Genomic DNA, 19,930 nt, shown 5'->3' with positions numbered 1-19,930 from the left:
TTCCTCTTTCAATTCCTCTAATGTATATATAATTTATTTCTCTATATGGATATTAATATTAAGATATTTTATTTTATTGTATAGATTAACAATTTTATATGAAAGTAAAGGTCATTTGTTATATAAAATGAAACTCATTTGCTAAATCAGGTTCAATTGAAGTAGTACGTACTACTGGACAATTGGCTTTTATTGACTTATAAATATCACTTGGTCTAAGTCTTCCACTAATGTTTGAATAAGAGGACCTGTATGGACTTGTACGCTAACAGTATCAGAGTCATTGGGCAAGAAGTAGGGGCTAGCTGGAGGGATTATCAGCCGAATGGTTTTAAGAAGTCATTTAATTGTAGTCTCAAAGACTTAAGTTGATAAGAAAAGATAGATTTAATTATTTATATTATATTTTTAATACTTTATTTACATGTGGGCCTGATTTTTCTTGATGAATAAGTCGGTCAACACGTACGTGAAATATTTAATTAAATAAAATATAGTATAGATCAATCAAGATTCGAATTCAAAACATTTATTTTAATACTATATATAATTATTACTTATCTTAAAAGTTTAAACTTTTAAAAGCTTCTCATAAGAATACGTAAATTTAATAATTTTTATATATTTTTAACTATGAAATGCAAGGCAATAAACTAATTCCACGCCTAAGGAATCATTGTTGCCGGTTGGTTGAGAAACAAAGCCTGCATTTGATGTCTTCTAAGCAACTTTCTTCTTTTTGTAGAAAAAGAAGCCAAGTCAGTCAACAATGCTTATGTTCAAACTTTTGCTTTATTTACGGAAAGGGTACTCGCAATATTATTCCATGGACTAGTTGCAAATTGAGACCGGCAAGCAGTCTCCCCAGAAATATGAGAATTTGTTCTTAATCAAGTCAAAGATTTTATTTATTTAAAGAGTAATATTAGATACAGTCATAAGATATATAAGTTTCACACAATTCATTTAAAAAAATAAGATCTATCATTAAAAAAATAATTTTATCATGTGTCTCAAATTTAAGTATGTGAGACTCGCACACTCTAAAATTATGAATTTCATTTCTCTTATTTTAAACTAGCTTTATATGTATATATATATATATATATATATGTATATGGACGTTGTTTATTACGAGTAATACTATATACAGTTTTAAGGTCTGCAAGTCTTATGCACTCATTTAAAAAAAAGGGATTCAAAATTAAAAAAATTAATAATAATTTTTTTATGTGAACCTCAAATTTAATTAATTTTTTTAAAAGGAATGCATGAAATTTGTATATTCTATATTATAAATATTATTTTTATTACTAAAATGTTTGTTGATAAGGATAATATTCTATCGCCGATCGTCATGCTAGATTCAATATTAGCATTAGCCAAAAAGCCAGCATAGTCGAGGTGAAATACAATGACAACACAAAAAGAAAAATAAGAAGGAAAAAGTATATTTTATATCCTCAAAACTATAAAGGGTTTTTACAGTTTATTCTCAAAACTATCAAAACTGAAACATTATACTTTCAAACTATTGAAAACATATATTTTATACTGTAATTCCATTAGGACTGTTGGGATAAAACAAAAATAGATAACATGGCGTAATATTGATGGCCAAATTTTAATGGTGGGTACAAATATGTTATATATGAGACTTAGTAATTTACTAATTTGAAGTTTTGCGGCATCATTTACAGTTTAAACGTTCGTGTTCATTAAGGCTATTGATAATGGCAGAGTTCAATGAGGAAGAAGGCGTAACTGCCCTGGGTGCGTACGAAAAAGGTGAACAACGAAATGTAAGGAATGCAGAGAAAAACAATGAACGTGGGAATGATTTGTGTGAAAATGGAATGCCCTATATTCCTTCACGTACATGTACTATATATAGTTACAAGGAATCAAATAACAAAATAATGAATAAAATAAAATGTATTTACAGCTCAACAAATGAAATCACGTTCTTTGTAATATGTCAATCCGGAGGCCTCGTAGGTGTTGGAGAATTCTTTTCTTCTAACTTTGACACCCCTGCAAGATAGAGAGTAAATATTGATGACTCCCATCTTGAGCAGTAAATGATTAAACGTGGGAGAGTGTAAAGGCTTGGTGAGCAAATCAGCCAGCTGAGAGGAAGAAAACACATGCGCAGTCTTAACGTGTCCAGCTGAAATTTTATCTCTAACTAGATGACAGTCGAGTTCGATGTGTTTCGTGCACTCATGAAACACGAGGTTCGCGGCAATGTGTAGTGCAACAAGGTTGTCATAGTAAATAGTTGATGGTGCCTCAATATTGATCCGCAAGTCAGCAAGCAAGTAACGGATCCAAGTGAGCTCACAGACTACGACTGCCATTGCTCGATATTCTGATTCCGCAGAGGACCTTGAAATCGTTTGCTGTTTCTTTTACTTCCATGAGACAAGAGAATTTCCAATGAACACACAAAATTCAGTGGTTGATTGGCAAGTGTCTGGACAATTTTCCCAGTTGGCGTCAGAGTAAGCAACAAGGTTCAAAGTTGAATTGGCCGGGAGAAAAACGCCATTCCCGACATATTTAAGAACTTTGATTAATGCATCATAATGCAAAACACGAGGGGTGTCCAAAAACTGGCTGAGGAGATTCATGCTATAGCTTAAATCGGGTCGTGTATTAGTCAAATACAGTAGCTTTCCAACCAACTTGTGATATAGAGAAGGTCCATGAAATAGTGGACCTTCAGTCTTGCTGAGCTTAGAATTCGATTCCATGGGCACGAGAGAAGGTTTGGTTGCCAAGAGACCAGTCTCGGATAATATGTCCAACGCATATTTACGTTGGCTAAGCTGTATGCCTGCTTTGGAACGACCGACTTCCATTCCAAGGAAGCATCGTAATGAACCCAAATTTTTTATTCGAAACTTGGTTTTCATAAATTTATTCACGGCAGTGCTTGAATGTGAGTTCGAACTCATGAGAATGATATCATCAACGTACACAAGTAAGGCAATGAATGAGGTAGACGTACACTTGGTGAAAAGGATGTCGTCGGCCTTTGATTGGATGAAACCAAATTCAGCTAAGGTAGACGTAAGTTTCATGTTTCATTGGCGGGATGCTTGACGCAAGCCATAGAGACTTTTTTGCAAATGGCAAACTTGATTTGTTTTGGCTGCAGAGCGACCAAGAGGTGGCTTCATGTAAAGTTCTTCATTAAGGTTGCCATATAGGAATGCGTTGTTGAGATCAAGCTGTTGAAGATCCCACCCTTTGATGGCGGCGATAGCTAAAAGACATCGAATAGAAACCAGTTTAGCAATAGGTGAGAAAGTGTCGTGAAAATCAATACCTTCGCGTTGAGTAAAACCCTTTGCGACGAGTCGAGCTTTGGCGCGCTCCACTGTGTTGTCGGCTCTAAACTTGTATTTATAAATCCATTTGCAATCGATTGGTTTCTTGCCTGGAGGAAGATCCACGATGGTCCATGTCTCATTGAGTTCAAGAGCTCTTGGTCCATTACCTCACACCAGGTTGGGTGTTTGATGGCTTGTGTGTATGATGTTGGCTCAGAATTAATTGAGACAGAGGTGGTAAAAGCTCGAAATTGAGGTGATAGTGATGCATATGATAAAATTGAGGAAATGGAAAATAAGACATCATTACCTGAACGTGAAGAAGAGGCAAGGGAGTTCAACTTAGATGCCAAGTGGTGAGCTTCGAGTGTGGTGACCTCACTGACCTGTTGGCAATGATAATTTTTGAGATACTCTGGGGCCGTTTTCGTGCGAGTGGATTTTTGAAGAGGTGGAGGAAAGTATGTAGTGGCTAAAGGGTCATTAGGCAAGGGAATAGGAGAATTTTCAGTTTGGGGATGTAGAGGAGGTGAGCTAGTAGGTGATGTAAAGTAGTCTGTGGTTTCGTTATTGAAGATGGGGGGAATATGACTGAAGGGATGTTGAGCATGTGGAGTGGATTTATGGGTAACTGGAGAGGTGTTATGGGTAACGTCAACGTGTGTTGACGGAAGAGAAATAGGCAACGTCGTAGGTGTTGTGTGTTTTAGTGGAAAATTTTCTTCATGGAAGATGACATTTCTTGAGAGAAAAATTTGTTTGGTGGTTAGGTCGAGTAGTTTATATCCTTTTATGCCATATGGGTAGCTGAGGAAGAGACACTTTCTAGCTCTAGGTTCGAATTTGGTCTGGGCATGGGAAAGAGTAGAAGCGAAACACAAGCACCCAAAAATTTTGAAATGGGAGTAAGATGGTTTGGTCTGGAAGAGAACTTCAAATAGGGTTTTATGGTTGAGTGTTGGGGTGGGTGTTCGGTTGATCAAGTAGACGGCGGTGGTGATAAAATCAGACCAATATTGTAAGGGTAAGCCGGATTGAAATTTGAGAGCGCGCGCCACATTGAGAATGTGTTGGTGCTTACGCTCAATTAGGGCATTTTGTTCAGGTGTAGCAATACAAGTTAATTGATGCAAGACTCCTTTGGAATTATAGAAATGAGGCATTTTGAATTCGACACCATTATCGATCTAAGAATTTTGATTTGAGTGTTGAATTGTATTTCAACAAGTGAAAAAAAATTTAGACGAGATGTTCGATCTTCATATTTATTTTTGGGTGGCATGTTTGCTGCAAGAACTTCTTCGGTCAAATCTCTGATACCATATTAATAATAGCAGAGTTCAATGAGGAAGAAGGCATAACTGCCTTGGGTGCGTACGAAAAAGGTGAATAATGGAATGTAAGGAATGCAGAGAAAAACAAAGAATGTGGGAATGATTTGTGTGAAAATAAAATGCCCTATATTCCTTCACATACATGTGCTATATATAGTTACAAGGAATCAAATAACATAATAATGAATAAAATGAAATGTATTTACAGCTCAACAAATGAAATCACGGTCTTCATAATACGTCAATCCGAAGGCCTCGTAGGCATTGGAGAATTCTTTTCTTCTAACTTTGACAAAGGCATTCAATGGGAATAAAATCTGGCAGCTTTAATTCTTTTATTGCTCATTGTTACCATATTTTTCTTATCGAGCCGTTTGAGTTTTTTCTCTCTTTAATATTCTCTTTTACCGGCTCTTTGTTAATAGTGTAATAAGTTAGTGCGGTCGACTTCTAGTTAATTGGCTGTTATCAAGTATCATTGATAGTCAACGTTTTTTTTTTTTATGTTGTGAGTTTCTTTTTCATTGATTGCCCAGGATAGAGGAAAACGTTTAATTTTATTTAAATGGTTGAGCTTATTAAGAGAATGGGGGATTCGTCTTGTATTGTTTTCCATTTGAGTGTGGTGTTATTTTTCTATACAATATAGAGAAAATCTCTAGAGAGACTAGAAAAGAGGGTTGTACTTAAATAATTTTTTAGAGTATTTCTAGATAAAAGAAATGTGTTCTTTTGGTGCAGCTTTGAGCTCAATTATTTGTACAGAATTGATTCGGACTATACAACGATCAGTTGAGATTGTATTCTAGAGGAGTCAATTCAACAAGAATTCTATTGCATCGGTTAATTTAAGACTTTATATACCTCAAAAGATTTGAATATTTTTAAAGAGAGTAATATTTTCATATCTCAATTTAAACTGACTTTATTTTAATTTTAATTTTATTGTAATTTTTATTATATTATTATTTATTTTACCAACAAAAAGTCTGAAAAGTGTGGACTTTTAGTCTTTGGGGCCTGTTGCTAGTCTATTAAAAAAACACGTGGAGAGTTGAAGACCATAATTTTCGCTAGAGCTCCTCTATAAATTAGAGGCAAATCTACTTGTTTCCATCACAAAGTAGTAAGCGTAATAACCTCATCAGATAGTTTTTCCTAGAGAGAAGAAAGAAAAAAGAGGAAAAAAATGGGAGCATTCGGAGTGGTTATTCACAGTTTCATCATGGCGATTATAGCCATATGTCTCGTGTCAGAGGTAGCAAATGCCGCACAGGGCATTGCTATTTTCTACGGTCCCCCTTATATTCGTCAGTACGCTTACTTATATGCATCGTTTTAGCTATACATATATATAATAATTTTATTTTATTTTATTTTTTATAAATTATTGGCTTAAGAAATTACTTAAAACAGTCTTAAACATCAAATGGTGTGACTTGATAGAATAGAAGTATATATAATGAATAGTAAAATTAATGCTTTCTCTCTCTCTCTATATATATATGTAAGTGTAACATTTTATTAATTAACGTGGGAGTTTTAACAATTAAAATCCTTTTGACAGCCTCTGCATGCTATGGAAGACAAAACCTTGGTGTGATGGTAGCGGGAGCAAGTGATGCGATATGGGGGAATCGAGCAGCCTGTGGGAGAAATTACAGAATTAAATGCATCGGAGGCGCAAACTTGGCGCCACATCCTTGCAAGTCTGGTGACGTTGTGGTTAAAATTGTGGATTACTGTTCGTCACCATGCAATGGAACTATAAGTCTCTCTAGAGATGCTTTCTCCAAAATAGCTGATCTTGATGCCGGAAAAGTCAAAATTGAGTATTTTCCGTAAGATCTATCCCTATCTATCTATATCTCTCTCAGATTATATATATATATATATATATATATATATATGCCTAAAGAATGTATGTATGTAATTCATGGTTGCTTCTGCATTTTGCCATTTGCAGGGCTTGAAGTTCTCTGGCCTAGAACATGACCTCCTGACAAGGGGTTTTTGAAAAAAGTGAAATAAGCAGCTAGCTAGCTCATGGATGAAACTTCTATCTAGTCAATGCATGCCAACATGATGTAGAAATCACTGTATATGCAAGCGATATATGTTCAGTTCAGTGCTGCAATAAAGAGAGGCCTTAGTTCTTTAGAATCGATCATTATGATGAGTATTTGGTTATGCATGCGATCTTATAGAACCTGGAAAAGGAGTCAAAATTCATTTCACGAATAAAATGCGAGAATTTGGCTTGGTTTAGAAAAAAAAATTTTATTAAAACAGATATTAAAAAAAAAAAAAAAAAGTACCTATAAATCACGTTTCTCCTGAAGGCTGAAACAGAGCATCCAGCCACAAAAATATCTTTTTGAGCTGTCTTTTTTTTTACAGAAATAATTAAAGCCCCCAGTCAATAACTTGGGTCCGCCCCTGAATTATACTAGCAAATATAATGTTACGTGCTTCGGTAGATAAAATACGACACATTTTGTCTTTTTTAAATTGTTTTCAATTATTTTAAAAGTGAATAGACATGATTGTAATCCTCTCCCACATCAAGTGTGTACCAAACTAGTTGTAAGAAAACCGGCTAAGAATGTTACGCACGCACGACAAAGGAGAATTTTCGTGAAACAAACGTGAAAACCACTTGTAGCCAAGTGCTATTTATTTATGCCGAGTTTTATCATCTTCCTACTTTTAGTCTTGTCATATTTTATTTGATTTGAGTAATGTTAGATAATTATGAATTATGTAAGCATAGTGTATTTTTTTTATTTATCTATAATTTGAAAAGACAGGAGAAAGACGGAAAAAAAAGTCTACAACCCCGGAAAAGAAGCCCACGGATTTGCCATTTAGCCATGGCACATGGGTACGCATCCCTATGATCGTCGATTCCCATTTAAGGTCGGTGTCGCTCGTTAATATCTGCAATTGAAATTTCATCTCTCTTCATCGGTCTCTAAACGAAACAATCCGAGGATTCACAATGCCTTCCCATGACCAACCATCACCACCAACACCGTCAAAACCGAATCCAAAGCTCCTATCCCTCCTCCTTAAGGCCATCATCATGACCCTCCTCACCTCTCTCTTCTTCCTATTCCTCGGCCTTGCCTCCGCCACCTTGCTCCTCCTCCATGTCTCCCTCTCTTCCCACCGCCACCGCCGTTCTTCTCTCCCCTCCACCTCTTCTTCTGGGCTACCCCCCAGAGACCTCAACACCCTCCCCCACTTCAGATTAAAGCGGCACGCCAGGAAGAATGGCGCCGCTGAAGATGAAGAATGCGTGGTCTGCCTTGACTCCTTCAGGGACGGCCAGTGCTGCAGGAAACTCGCGGCTTGCGGTCACCTGTTCCACAAGCGGTGCGTGGACTCGTGGCTCGTCAAGGTCGCCGCCTGTCCGATGTGCCGAGCACATGTGCAATCAAATGCGGGAACGAAGGGTTCCATGGTGGGTTTGGAGGAGGATGAGGATAAGAAGCTTTGGGGGGATTTGGTAGGCTTGTAATTATTGTAAGTTCTTGTAACTCCGAAATTTTGTACTGGATTAGTTTTTGTTCCCTCTTTCTGTTTTCAGTTAATGTATAGTGTCAGATATAATTTGCTAGCATGTCTATCCTGACTTATATTTGCTTCGGTTCTCTTGTTTTTCTTATGATGGGTTTTGTTTGGTTGCCGAGCAACGTAAATTGAGATTATAAAGTTACATTCTTGTTGCAATTTACCAGTTCAGATATAAAACTATGTCCAAATGCGTTTGTCCCATCTAATTGTCTTGCTGGATATAATTTGAAAGGATGAATGGAGGGGAAAAGTAGAGGGCTAATACTGGTGAATCGCACTTCTTCAGGCCATATATCCCTGAAGTCATTGCTCTTATGGAAGTTGGAAAAAAATATTGGGTTGTCTACACTGGAGCCTGTGTAAAGCCAAGAAGGCTCTAGAATGAGAATATTCTAACAATAAAATCTGATGTGTACCAATCATATTTGTAATTGTTTGTTTTGGGAAAGTCTATAAATATAGACTCTGATTGTATTGAGGCAGTACGTAGAAATGAGATAACTAATAAAATGAGAGAAATCTTCTTTTAAGCATTCTGTCAAACACTTGTCATGCATTTCTTACTCTTTCTCAAACATGGTATCCAGAGTTTGGTAAAGGCTCACGCCTACATCTCATCTCCTTCTTCTTAACATTTTTCTTTTTTTCATCATCCTCATGGGGTCTCCTGAGCCATCATCCGATAACACTGAGTCCATCCCTTCCCCCTCCCCTTGTCACCCCTCCATTGTTACCGCTGCTACGCATTCGGTCACTATTAAGCTTTCCATAGATAATTTTCTGCTATGGAAGGCCCAGATAGTTCCCTTTCTTAAGGGACATCAACTTTTCAACTATGTCAATGGAACTGTTCCTCCACCCCCCATCACTGTTAATGGTTCTCCCAATCCCGAGTACAAGCGTTGGGTTCTTCAGGACCAGCTCCTCATCTTTGTTCTCAACTCATCTCTAACAGATATTGTACTAGCCCAAGTCCTTGAGTGTGCCACGTCCTCTGAAATCTGGTCTACCCTCCACAATCTATATGCTGCCTGTTCCTATGCTCATATAATTCAAACACAATTTCAACTGACTACCTTGAAAAGGGGTCCAAAGTCTATTACCAAATACTTTCATAAGGCCAAGAATCTTTCTACTACCTTGAGTGCAGCGGGTCAACCACTTTCTCCTTCTCAGTTTTCTGTGTTTCTTCTTGCTGGGCTAGGTATCGAATATGAATCGGTGATTACTTCCATCACAACCCGACTTGAGCCTTTGTCATCACACCAAATATATAGCTATCTTTTGAATTATGAGTCACATCTGGCACACCAGACTACATCTCTTCTCTCTGGTTCCTCTATTAATGGCTCCTCTATTATAGCTAATGCTACCACTCGACCACCCACAACCTCTACTTATCATAGAGGCCGAAACAATTTCTGTTGTGGGGGTCGACGTATGCATGGATTTGGCCGTGGCCTTCATACTACCCCACGACCAAATTTCTTTACCTCTTGTTCTGAGAATTGTCCCACTTGTCAAGCGTGTAACAAGTCTGGCCACATGATGTGGCCTCTTTCTTGTTATCATCGATTCACTCATACATATCTGCCATCTCCTCCTCTGTCTCTTCAAGCAAATTATTCCTCACTCCCCAATTATGTTTCTACTTCGCCTCAATGGTTCCCCGACACTGCGGCCACTAATCATTTTACATCTGACTTTGCTAATCTGAATGTAGATTCTACGCCATATCATGGCCATGAACAAGTTAGCATCGGCGACGGTTCCACCCTCCCTATACAGAACATTGGCACTGCTCACCTTCACTCCTCTTGTGGCAATTACATTCTTACTAAACTGTTACATGTCCCTTTAATTACCAAAAATTTGCTTTCTGTTTGTCAATTTTATCTTGATAATTCAGTATTTTTTGAGTTTCACTATTCGTGTTTCCTTGTGAAGGATTTACAAACCCGGGAGGTGCTTCTTCAGGGACCCGTTAAGGATTGCCTTTATATTCTTCCGCTGGCTTCTGCAAATTCCTCTGTGTCATCTCCACAAGCATTTCTTGGTGAACATAGCTACGTTCCACTCTGGCACGCTAGACTTGGTCATCCATCTCCTCGGATCACATCCTTTACACTCCACTAATTTCAGCTTCCAATTTTCAATAAAAATGCCTCTCACACGTGTTGCCTGCTGCCAAGCTAAAGCTCACGCACTCCCTCATCCATCCTCTCCATCTCGATCCCACAAGTCTTTTCAATTGCTTTTTCTTGATGTTTGGGGTCTGGCACTTGTTATCTACTAATAGTTGTCCTTTTTTTTTCATTTTAGATGATTACTGTAAATATATATGGATTTTTCCACTTCAGTCTAAATCAAATGTGTCTACAATTTTTCTTGCATTTTTACAATATATTAGCAATAATTTTTCAACTAATTTGATTTCAGTCCAGTCTGACGGGGGGGGGGAATTTCGGCCCCTTCACTCTTTACTTAAATCTTGTGGCATTTCGCATCGTCTCACGTGTCCATACTCGCATGCCCAAAATGGGTCTGTTGAAAGATGCCATCGACATATTGTAGAAACAAAGCTAACTCTTCTTGCACACGTGTCTGTACCACACAAATACTGGTCTAAGGCCTTCCAAACAGCAGTATTTTTAATAAACCGAATGCCCACTGTTGTTCTCAGTCACAAATCACATTTCCAAATTCTTTTTAATCAATCTCCTGATTACAATTTTTTAAAAGTTTTTGGAACCACTTGTTGGCCTAATCTAAGGCCTTTCAATAAGCATAAAATGGATCAAAGGTCCCAGCCCTGTGTTTTCATGGGCTATAGCCCAGATCACAAAGGCTACTTGTGTCTTCATCTCCCTACGGGCCGCACTTACATCTTAAGAGATGTACATTTTGATGAGCAAAGCTTTCCCTTTGCTACTCAGCCCACTAAACAACACAATCAGCCCCTGTCCATCACACAATTTGGACTCCCTCTCATCTCAACTCTGAGCCCACTTACTTCTCAGCCCACTTATCCGCCCGAGCCCCCCTCTCCTCACACTCCCTCTATATCTCACTCGGGCCTGTTACTTCCTCAGCCCATCGCCCCATCTATTCCCAACTCAAATCCATTGTCCCCACTTAGCCCATCCCATTTTTGCAGCCCCTTGACAACATTGAACCCCAGCCCCTTAGAATCTCCCTCGCCACGTCCCTCTTCTTCATAGATATCGTCGAACCCTAGTCCTCCTGCCACTCCTTCTCCTTCATCACTACCACTTTCACCGCCTAAATCCCATCATCCGATGGTAACGCGTGCGAAAAACAATATCAATTGCCCTCATATTCGAACAGATGGAACTCTCCCTTTGCCTATTAAACCTTCACTGTCAACCACCATCTCTTCCTCCATCGTTCCCAAAGAACCATCCTCCCACTCAGAAGCTTCTAAGTTTCCTTAGTGGAGAGCTGCTATGGTTCAAGAATTTCAAGCCCTCTTACAAAATAAGACATGGGACTTAGTTCCAGTGTCGCCTTCCTACAATGTTCTTGGTGCTAAATGGGTTCTCAAGTCGAAACGCAGGGCTAATGGGTCCCTTGAGTGCCGCAGGGCCCGCCTTGTGGCCAAGAGGTTCCATCAACAACCTGGTCTTGACTATAATGAGACATTCGATCCCGTTGTCAAACTCGTCACTATATGTTTACTCCTCTCACTTGTTGTGTCTTGCAGATGGCCTTTGCACTAGTTGGACGTTCAAAATGCTTTCCTTCATGGGGACCTCGAGGATGATGTCTACATGCAGCAGCCTTCAGGGTTTGTCAATCCCGATCTACCTCAACATGCTTGTAAGTTGAGAAAATCAATTTATGGTTTGAAACAAGCCCCTAGGGCTTGGTTCTCTAAGCTAATCGATCCGTTGTTGTCTCTTGGCTTTCGTGGATCAGTTTCTGATACATCTTTGTTTATTCTTCAGCAAAATTCCAATTTCATCTATGTTTTAATATATGTCGATGACATTATTGTTACGGGTTCCAGTTTTGCATTAATATCTGATTTTATTTCAGCATTAAGCTCTTATTTTCCTGTCAAAGATCTTGGTTTTTTACATTACTTTCTAGGCATCGAAGTTAGTAGAAATTCATCTGGATTGTATTTGTCACAGTCTAAATATATCTCTGACCTGCTGCATCGCACAAACATGCAACATTCTAAACTTGTTTCTACACCATTATCATCATCTGAGAAAAGCACTGCCCGAAATGGACCATCCTTTGAAGATCCCCAACTTTACCATAGTATCGTTGGGAGTCTTCAGTATCTTTTATTTACCGGACCAGATATCTCCTTTGCTGTTAATAAGGTCTGTCAGTTCATGCATTATCCTAGACTGCCCCACTGTCAAGCCGTCAAACGCATTCTCCGCTATCTTAATCTTGCCAAACACTTTGGTCTTCGTTTTGCATCCTCCTCATCATACAAACTGGCAGTCTTCTCTGATGTTGACTGGGCAGGTTGCCTGGATGACCGTAGATCTACGGACGGATTTTGCATTTACTTTGGTTCGCATCTGATATCTTGGGGTTCAAAAAAACAACAATAGCTCGGTCTTCTACTGAAGCCGAGTATAAGGCAGTGGCCAATACCACGTGTGAGTTTCTCTGGTTGCAATCTCTTTTAAAAGAGCTTGGCATTGTTCTCACTGATCCACCAACTCTTTGGTGTGATAACTTCGGGGCTACTTATCACTCAAATCATGTTTTACACTCACGCACTAAACATGTTGAACTAGATTACCATTTTGTTCGTGAACATGTAGCAGCCAAAACTCTTCAAGTTTTGTTTATCTACAAAGGACCAGCTAGTTGATATTTTTACGAAGGCCTTGTCTTCAGCACGCTTCTCACAATTACGGTCAAGCCTCACAATTGGACCTGTGCTGCTTGACTCGATGGGGGATATTAAGGCAGTTACAACTGCTGCCTCAGAAGAAGAATCCTCCTCTGGACAACATGCAGCTGGTGTGCGTGCAATTGAGGGAATCTCCAGCAAAGCCAAGAAGGCTCTAGAATGAGAATATTCTAACAATAAAATCTGATGTGTACCAATCATTTGTAATTGTTTGTTTTGGAAAAAAGTCTATAAATATAGACTCTGAATGTATTGAGGCAGTTCGTAGAAATGAGATAATTATTCAAATGAGAGAAATCTTCGTTTAAGCATTGTGTCAAACAATTGCCATGCATTGCATTTCTTACTCTTTCTCAAACAGGAAAGCACGAGGAAAAGAAATAGGTGAAAGCAAAGTGCTGTATTGGTTAGCAAATCGAGTTCCTTTCTTCAGCAAGTTACAACTTTTCTTTCGATGCCTCGTTCTTTCCAAGATTCATAGGGAGGGCGAATGGTTCAATCTTTGCATTGTTTTTTACTGCGTTGTGCCCTGTTGTTTCAATCTTTTTATGATCTCTGTTCAAGTATTTTTATTTTATATTGCTGCACTTCAAGCTGTGTATAGTTCACTATACATATTTCCTTTATTATCTCGTAGAATGTGGACCAAACAAGATTAATCATTTAACACCGACACCTTTTAACACTGTACCTAAAAGCCCCAAGCAAACATTATGAAAGGAAACTGGCTTCGACAAGTTAATATATATGTCTTTTGTAGGGACCTGGTGCGAGTTTCTTGAGGGCTTATGAGAAAGGGATTGGTTTGAGTCTTCTTTTCGTGTAAAATATCTAGTTGCTACTACAATCCTCCCTTGCATAGAAACTCGAGGTGATGGTTTTTGGTGTGGATAATTTGCTAGAAAGTAGGAAATATAACTTGATAACTTGAGAAGTTTGAATAAAAATATTATAAAGTTAATATAATTTTTGTTTTGAATTTTATAGAATTTGTATTGATTTTTGTGTTTAGATAATGATTAAATTAAAAAATTTTAAATTTAAAGTTAAAAAATATTTTGTGTTTTAATGATATTTGAGAATGAATTATGAGAAGTTTTAATAATTTTTTTGTCCATCTAAGCATGTCCTTATTAAGTGTTAATGATTGGAAATGCTACCGGCTGTATAACGAAAGAAAATGAATTTGAAGGGGTTACTTATTATTTTCTTAACATGATGCATCAAAACCATTTCCGACGAAATTAAGGAAAATTATGTTTTTTAATCTGTAACCTAAAAAAACTACTCCGCAAAGTTGCTCCAACTCTCGCCCTAAAATATTTTCTCCTCTCCCTAAAACGAAAGAGAATCCCCCCGTACATGGAGTAGCAGGCTTCTCCATTCTCCTCTAATATCCCATTATTGCAGGTAAATCCGTGGGTTTTTTCTTTATATATATATATATATATATATATATGAGAAATTGTATTTGTAATTTTGAGTAGGTGATTGTGTGTACAGTCTCATTAATGAATAAGGATAAAAAAAGAAAAAAATATTATTTAAAAAATGATATTATTGTAATTTTAAATTTTTTTTAAACATCACTATATAAACTTGCATGAACAGTTTCTATTTGAAAATTGTATATAGACCAACTCTTTTTTTATTCCTTTCCTTTTTTGTTGGAAATGTTATGATCTACTAACTTTCAGCCATCCAAAATCTATACACCCCACTTTACTAAACTCTGCAACTGTAGATCTAAAATAAGACACTAAGATCGTTGCCAAGATCCTTTGGATCAATTGGCAGCATCTTGGTTTCTCACTAAGAGAACTAAGGGTCAAATTTTCCCTCCCTACGTGTAAAAAAGAAAAAAGACACTAAAATCGTTGCCATCAAACTAGCATGTGAGGCTCTGAACTACCTACTAATTTCCTTTCGTAGATGCCATTAGAGGTGTAATCGATTCAGTCTGGAGTTCATCATTTTTGTCAGATTGGACTGATAGTTAACAGTTCGGTTGGTCCATTCGGTTCGATTCAATCCATGAATTTTTTTTTCCTTTTTTGACAAAAAAATTAATTTAACAAATTAATTAAATTAAAATTAAGCGATCTCTTTAATATTTTATATATAATTAAGGAATATTAAATAATTTTATTGTATATATGGTCATTAGCGATCTCTTAGATAAAAATTACATAATTAATTTATACAGTTACTATATAAAATAATATATTATATATAATATTTAAAAATATATATATTCGGTCGGTCATAATCTAGTTCAAAAAAAAAATCACATTTCAAAACAGACCAATAAGACTTAGATCCTGTCCGGACCAAACCATTCAATTCGGTCGATTTTTTTGGATCCGAACCTCTAGTCTCGCAATGCAGTAACGTCGGGTTCTTTAAAATCGATTACGCTCCATCTCATCGCATGGGACCACGCGCAAACACCGGTGTGCACATCCCTTTGATGCTTACCAAAGCTATGTCCAAAAACATGAGTCTGGATCTTTAGTCAATTACCTAATTTTTATCGATATTTTTTTTAACACAGTAATCATTATGATGATATTTTACTTGAGATAGCTAACTATCTCCTCTGTTGTCTATTCATTTTAAAGCTCGTGGAAAAACAAAAAACAAAAGTAGTGTGAAATATCGATAATTGTTAGAAAAGTCCGAAATAGGTGTAACTATTAATCAGACACGTCCTAAGGGTTTTTTTTTTTTTTTTTTTTTTTTTATAAAATAAATTCTACAAAAATTCACCTTTGCTCCCTCCTAAAAAAATGAGATTTCTAGTTTCTAACCAATCCAATAAAAAGTATTTTTCGAATAATACTATATACAAACTCTAAATTTGTAAAAGAATAATGTTATTATGTCGCCTCATTTTATCATCTCATTTTGATCGCTCATATATTTAATTTTTTTCTTGTACTTAATGATTAAAAAAATAATTATGAGTTAATTGGTGTATTTTTATTTTTTAAAAATATTTAAACATATTAAAAAATGTAAATAAAAAATAAAATTTATACTAGTAAGCATGTCAAACTGTTAAAGTTGGACGGCACACTAAAACTATCATTTGTAAAATGTTAAGCCTCACTAACAAAAAATAGTTTATTTCACACTTTTATAAGATGAAGTCTTCTATTTTACAAAGAATTTATTTATTTAGAGTTTAAATCATTTCTAAAAAAATCTTTTTTTCTTTATTTGCCCCGAAAAAAAAAAAGACCTCTTTGTTTGTTTGTTTTTAGTTACTGACATATGAACTAAATACTTACAAATGCAAAAAAACATGGACCAAAAATATTAAACGCTGCGGATAGAAAACAAGGAACACGTAAGGTAGTCTTCTAGAGTCTGGACTGTAGATGGCTTCCTCATCTCTGCCACTCATCAATGGAGGCATCATTTTCTCCTCTCAATACTCATCCCTTTCCAAACACTACCACTCCGCAACTCCCCTCAAGTAAGTTCAATACTCACGCACCCAATTCTCAACCTTGCTCTCGTGCCTGTATTTCTTTTAAGATTTTCTTTAATCCTCGTTTGGTTCCTGAGGCTGAGTTGTATATAGAAAATAATTTGTTTTTTGTTTTTTATAATATATTTCACAGTTTAAGTCCTCAATCTCGGATACCCACCTCTTCCGTTACTTTATTAATTGGTTTCTTGAAATTTTCTCTACTCCAGATGTGTAGTCGCTGAGCAAATTGCTGATATGAATATGTACTTGTTCTTCAAAACATTTGACCCTGAATTTCATCTTCCCCTCTTCTTACATACACTAATGAATGGATTGCTCTGCTTATTTCTTGGATTTTCTTTTTCTTTTGATTTCTAGGGAAACTACTGAAATAATCGTAATCTTGAAGAGATATCTATCCGTAATCTGTCATATCCATTTCTCCATTTTCTCTAATACGTGGATGGTTTACATTGTTCCAATTTTCAGATTTTCTTTGGCCTTCTTTTGTTCGCTGAGAAAAATAATGGAAATAAAAGAAAAATGAGTAGTTTTTATTCTTGCCATGTGCGTTGCTTTGATTTCGACTGTTGGAAGACCTATACTCTTGCACTGACCTTTACTTATAAATCACTTAAATCTTTATAAAAAATTAAAAATGAGCTTAGGGCGGTGGAATTCACAAAATGGTTGAGCCATTCATTGTGAATATGGTCAAATGGTATGCATCCACCTTTGGAAAGGAATCTGGCCCTAAAACTCCAATGAGCTTTATAAGTTCATATTTTACCATCTCAACTTAGTGAGATAGAGCCTGGAATTTCCTTACCCTTTTGATTTTTTGATTTCCTAATATTCTTAAGTTTCTATTCTTCTTAGGCGGGGATTGAGAAGAGACCAAGACACCAGCATGGTCATTAACAGAACCAGAGGACAAGCATTTCAAATCTTGGCTAATCCCAATGTACGCTTTAATCCAAGGCTCCCCCATGTCTAATGCAGATATATTTGGTTTAAATATTATCGAAGGTTTTTTAGGTATGTCATTGATAATATAATTAGTGCCTTGTGGGAGCAAAATGTTTTGACTCTGCTTGTGTGTTATATGGTTCAGTTTAACTGTTTGATTTATATAGTATAATGAGTTTATGTAATCTACCTTTTGCAGTGGTGGTAGCATTTTTGTTTTTCTTCCTTTTTTCCCCACTTCAATACATTCCAGTTCTTTCTCCTGTCTGAAATTGGTTCAAATTCCCATTAGAGGCAAACATGGCCGTCAATAAATTGACTTCTTTATTGTTTCCTGATCATGGTTCCATACGAGAACCAGATTGGCATACTTCTGTTCAAATTTGCCCACACTTTGATCTTTTGAAAGGAATTTTGTTACATTCTTAGCCACTAAGATTCAATGAAGTTGCAATTCGCAGATTTTCTATTATTTTTCCTTTTCTTTTTTATTCTTTATTTTCCTTTATCTTCTATGTTGCTTGAGTGAATTGTACAGTACATGAAGAAAACTTTTTTTTTTTTTTTAAATTGAATTTCCATTTGTGCAAATTAATAAACTGGCAGCCGTACCAATAAGATTAACTTCTGCTTCTTGTCCATTATGGGCTGTACCTAACCAAAATAAATAAGCGTACAGGTGTCTTCAGGGAAACGAGGCTCGGTTAAAGAAGTGATCATGGTTGATCCTTTGGAAGCCAAGCGGTTGGCTGCCAAACAAATGCAAGAAATTAAAGCAAAACAGAAATTCAAGGTGAAGGAAACTCCATGTTTGGTGCAGATAATGACTATGAATTGACTTGTCTAGCGAACTCTGGAAGTTATTTTCAGAGCATGATTTTTGCTTTCATGGGTTATATTCTATATTAGATGTTTTATTCTTGAAGGAAAGCTTAAATTTTCATTATAAGAAAAGAGGAGCAAGTTTTCTGTTTGCTCCCAAATGCAAGATGGACTGCATCAGTCAACGATGCAGAAGAAGTCCTCATACTTCAAGTTACTTATCAGTCTGGCTGGTTGTGTTTACAGAAGAGATGTGAAATTGAAGCAATTAACGGAGCTTGGGCAATGATTGGTCTTACAGCAGGTTTGGTAATTGAAGGTCAGACTGGAAAAAGTATTTTGGCTCAGGTAAACTTACTTTAGCTCCATGTATGCTCACATGTATGTGGTTCATTCTCTCACACACTTTGACAATAATTTGAATTTGGTTAATTGATAGCCTTCGATTGACTGGTATTTGGAGTTACTGCATATATGATTGACCGTTTTCACGTTCAGTTGGCAGGATACTGGAGCATTGTTGTCAGTTTTTTTTGTGCAGTAATTGTAAAGTTTGAGAAATTGCAGATTTTTTCTCAAATAATTCTTTAAAACTGATGCTGTGAGCCTGTGAGTTCTTTCCAATGATGTTTCTTCTGTCCACAATTCTTATACCATTTTATTTGATTTGCTACTCATTACATTGTAAAAATTCTTCCTGCTGGCACTCTGTAATCAGATTCTAACATGCCAAAATAATGTCCTAAATCTTACCACTCTGTTAGAGCCCCATTGATCTTATGTGAAAATGACATGTTTTTGTGAAAGTTCTGGTTTTTAAGTCGTACTTGTTAATTACAATAGCACCCATCATGATTTAACGTTCAGGTTAGAGTGAATTCTTTTTATCAATTTTCACATTCGGGATAGATGTTCACTATTGTAGTTTCTGGAGCCAAGATACACATTTACATGTCCATTTCATGGAACAGAAAATGAAAATCCTGTACACAATTATCTTATAAAAATATTGATATATTTTGAAGTTATTTGAATTTCATTTTATTTTGATGAGTTTGAATTTAAAAAGTAATGATATTTTAAGAGTGAGTTGTATAAATATTGTGTGGTGGTTGTATACAATATACATACCATTTCTCTTGAAAAATGACAGAATTACAATTGTTTTATAATTCTATTTTAAATGTAAGAAATTTTAATAAAATAAAACTGTAAAAATCCAAAAATGTCAATGTTATAAACAAGTTGCTTGTATTCTGGTTGTGCAATTACAGTTTGGTGGGGGAGCTGTTACTTTCAATAACTCATGATTTATTAGATAAAATTAGGAGTTAAAGGCTTCGTGATATGCATCTTGCAGGGATCTGAATCATAAACTCACAATTTTGCTATGAAAAAATCTATTTATAAACCTTATTTTTTACATACCCAACACACTGTTGATGTACAAGTTTTCCACATCAACAATATTAAAAAATGATTGGTGTTTGTATTTTTTTTTATTTTT

The 19,930-nt window shown here is 36.3% G+C and overlaps 3 protein-coding genes and 1 long non-coding RNA gene across 5 annotated transcripts; 3 read left to right on the top strand and 1 right to left on the bottom strand.

The window, feature by feature from the left end:
- Window positions 1-2,411: 2,411 nt before the first annotated feature.
- On the bottom strand, window positions 2,412-2,864 carry LOC121262726 (uncharacterized mitochondrial protein AtMg00810-like). The gene has a single exon (XM_041165316.1). The coding sequence runs from the start codon at window positions 2,862-2,864 to the stop codon at window positions 2,412-2,414; it is 453 nt and encodes a 150-aa protein (XP_041021250.1).
- A 3,381-nt stretch (window positions 2,865-6,245) lies between these two features.
- On the top strand, window positions 6,246-6,832 carry LOC121263229. Its single transcript, XR_005940197.1, has 2 exons — window positions 6,246-6,513; window positions 6,639-6,832. It is a non-coding gene; the product is annotated as an uncharacterized LOC121263229 (long non-coding RNA).
- Window positions 6,833-7,630: 798 nt separating this feature from the next.
- On the top strand, window positions 7,631-8,297 carry LOC121263152 (RING-H2 finger protein ATL56-like). The gene has a single exon (XM_041165966.1). The coding sequence runs from the start codon at window positions 7,674-7,676 to the stop codon at window positions 8,193-8,195; it is 522 nt and encodes a 173-aa protein (XP_041021900.1). The 5' UTR covers window positions 7,631-7,673; the 3' UTR covers window positions 8,196-8,297.
- Window positions 8,298-16,463: 8,166 nt separating this feature from the next.
- On the top strand, window positions 16,464-19,100 carry LOC121263158. 2 transcript variants are annotated; one of them, XM_041165977.1, is made up of 5 exons: window positions 16,464-16,635; window positions 17,512-17,596; window positions 18,281-18,394; window positions 18,673-18,771; window positions 18,922-19,100. In XM_041165977.1, exons 1-5 carry the CDS (start codon window positions 16,538-16,540, stop codon window positions 19,012-19,014), a joined length of 489 nt encoding a protein of 162 aa, XP_041021911.1. In that variant the 5' UTR covers window positions 16,464-16,537; the 3' UTR covers window positions 19,015-19,100. The 2 variants fall into 2 exon arrangements, with proteins under 2 accessions (XP_041021911.1, XP_041021910.1); XM_041165976.1 differs by having other exon boundaries at window positions 16,468-16,635; window positions 18,670-18,771.
- Window positions 19,101-19,930: the final 830 nt, after the last annotated feature.

This window comes from Juglans microcarpa x Juglans regia, chromosome 4S (genome assembly GCF_004785595.1).
Source record: "Juglans microcarpa x Juglans regia isolate MS1-56 chromosome 4S, Jm3101_v1.0, whole genome shotgun sequence".
Taxonomy (NCBI): domain Eukaryota; kingdom Viridiplantae; phylum Streptophyta; class Magnoliopsida; order Fagales; family Juglandaceae; genus Juglans; species Juglans microcarpa x Juglans regia.
The sequence above is the reverse complement of the archived record's forward strand: the minus strand, read 5'-3'. Positions and strand labels throughout refer to the sequence as shown.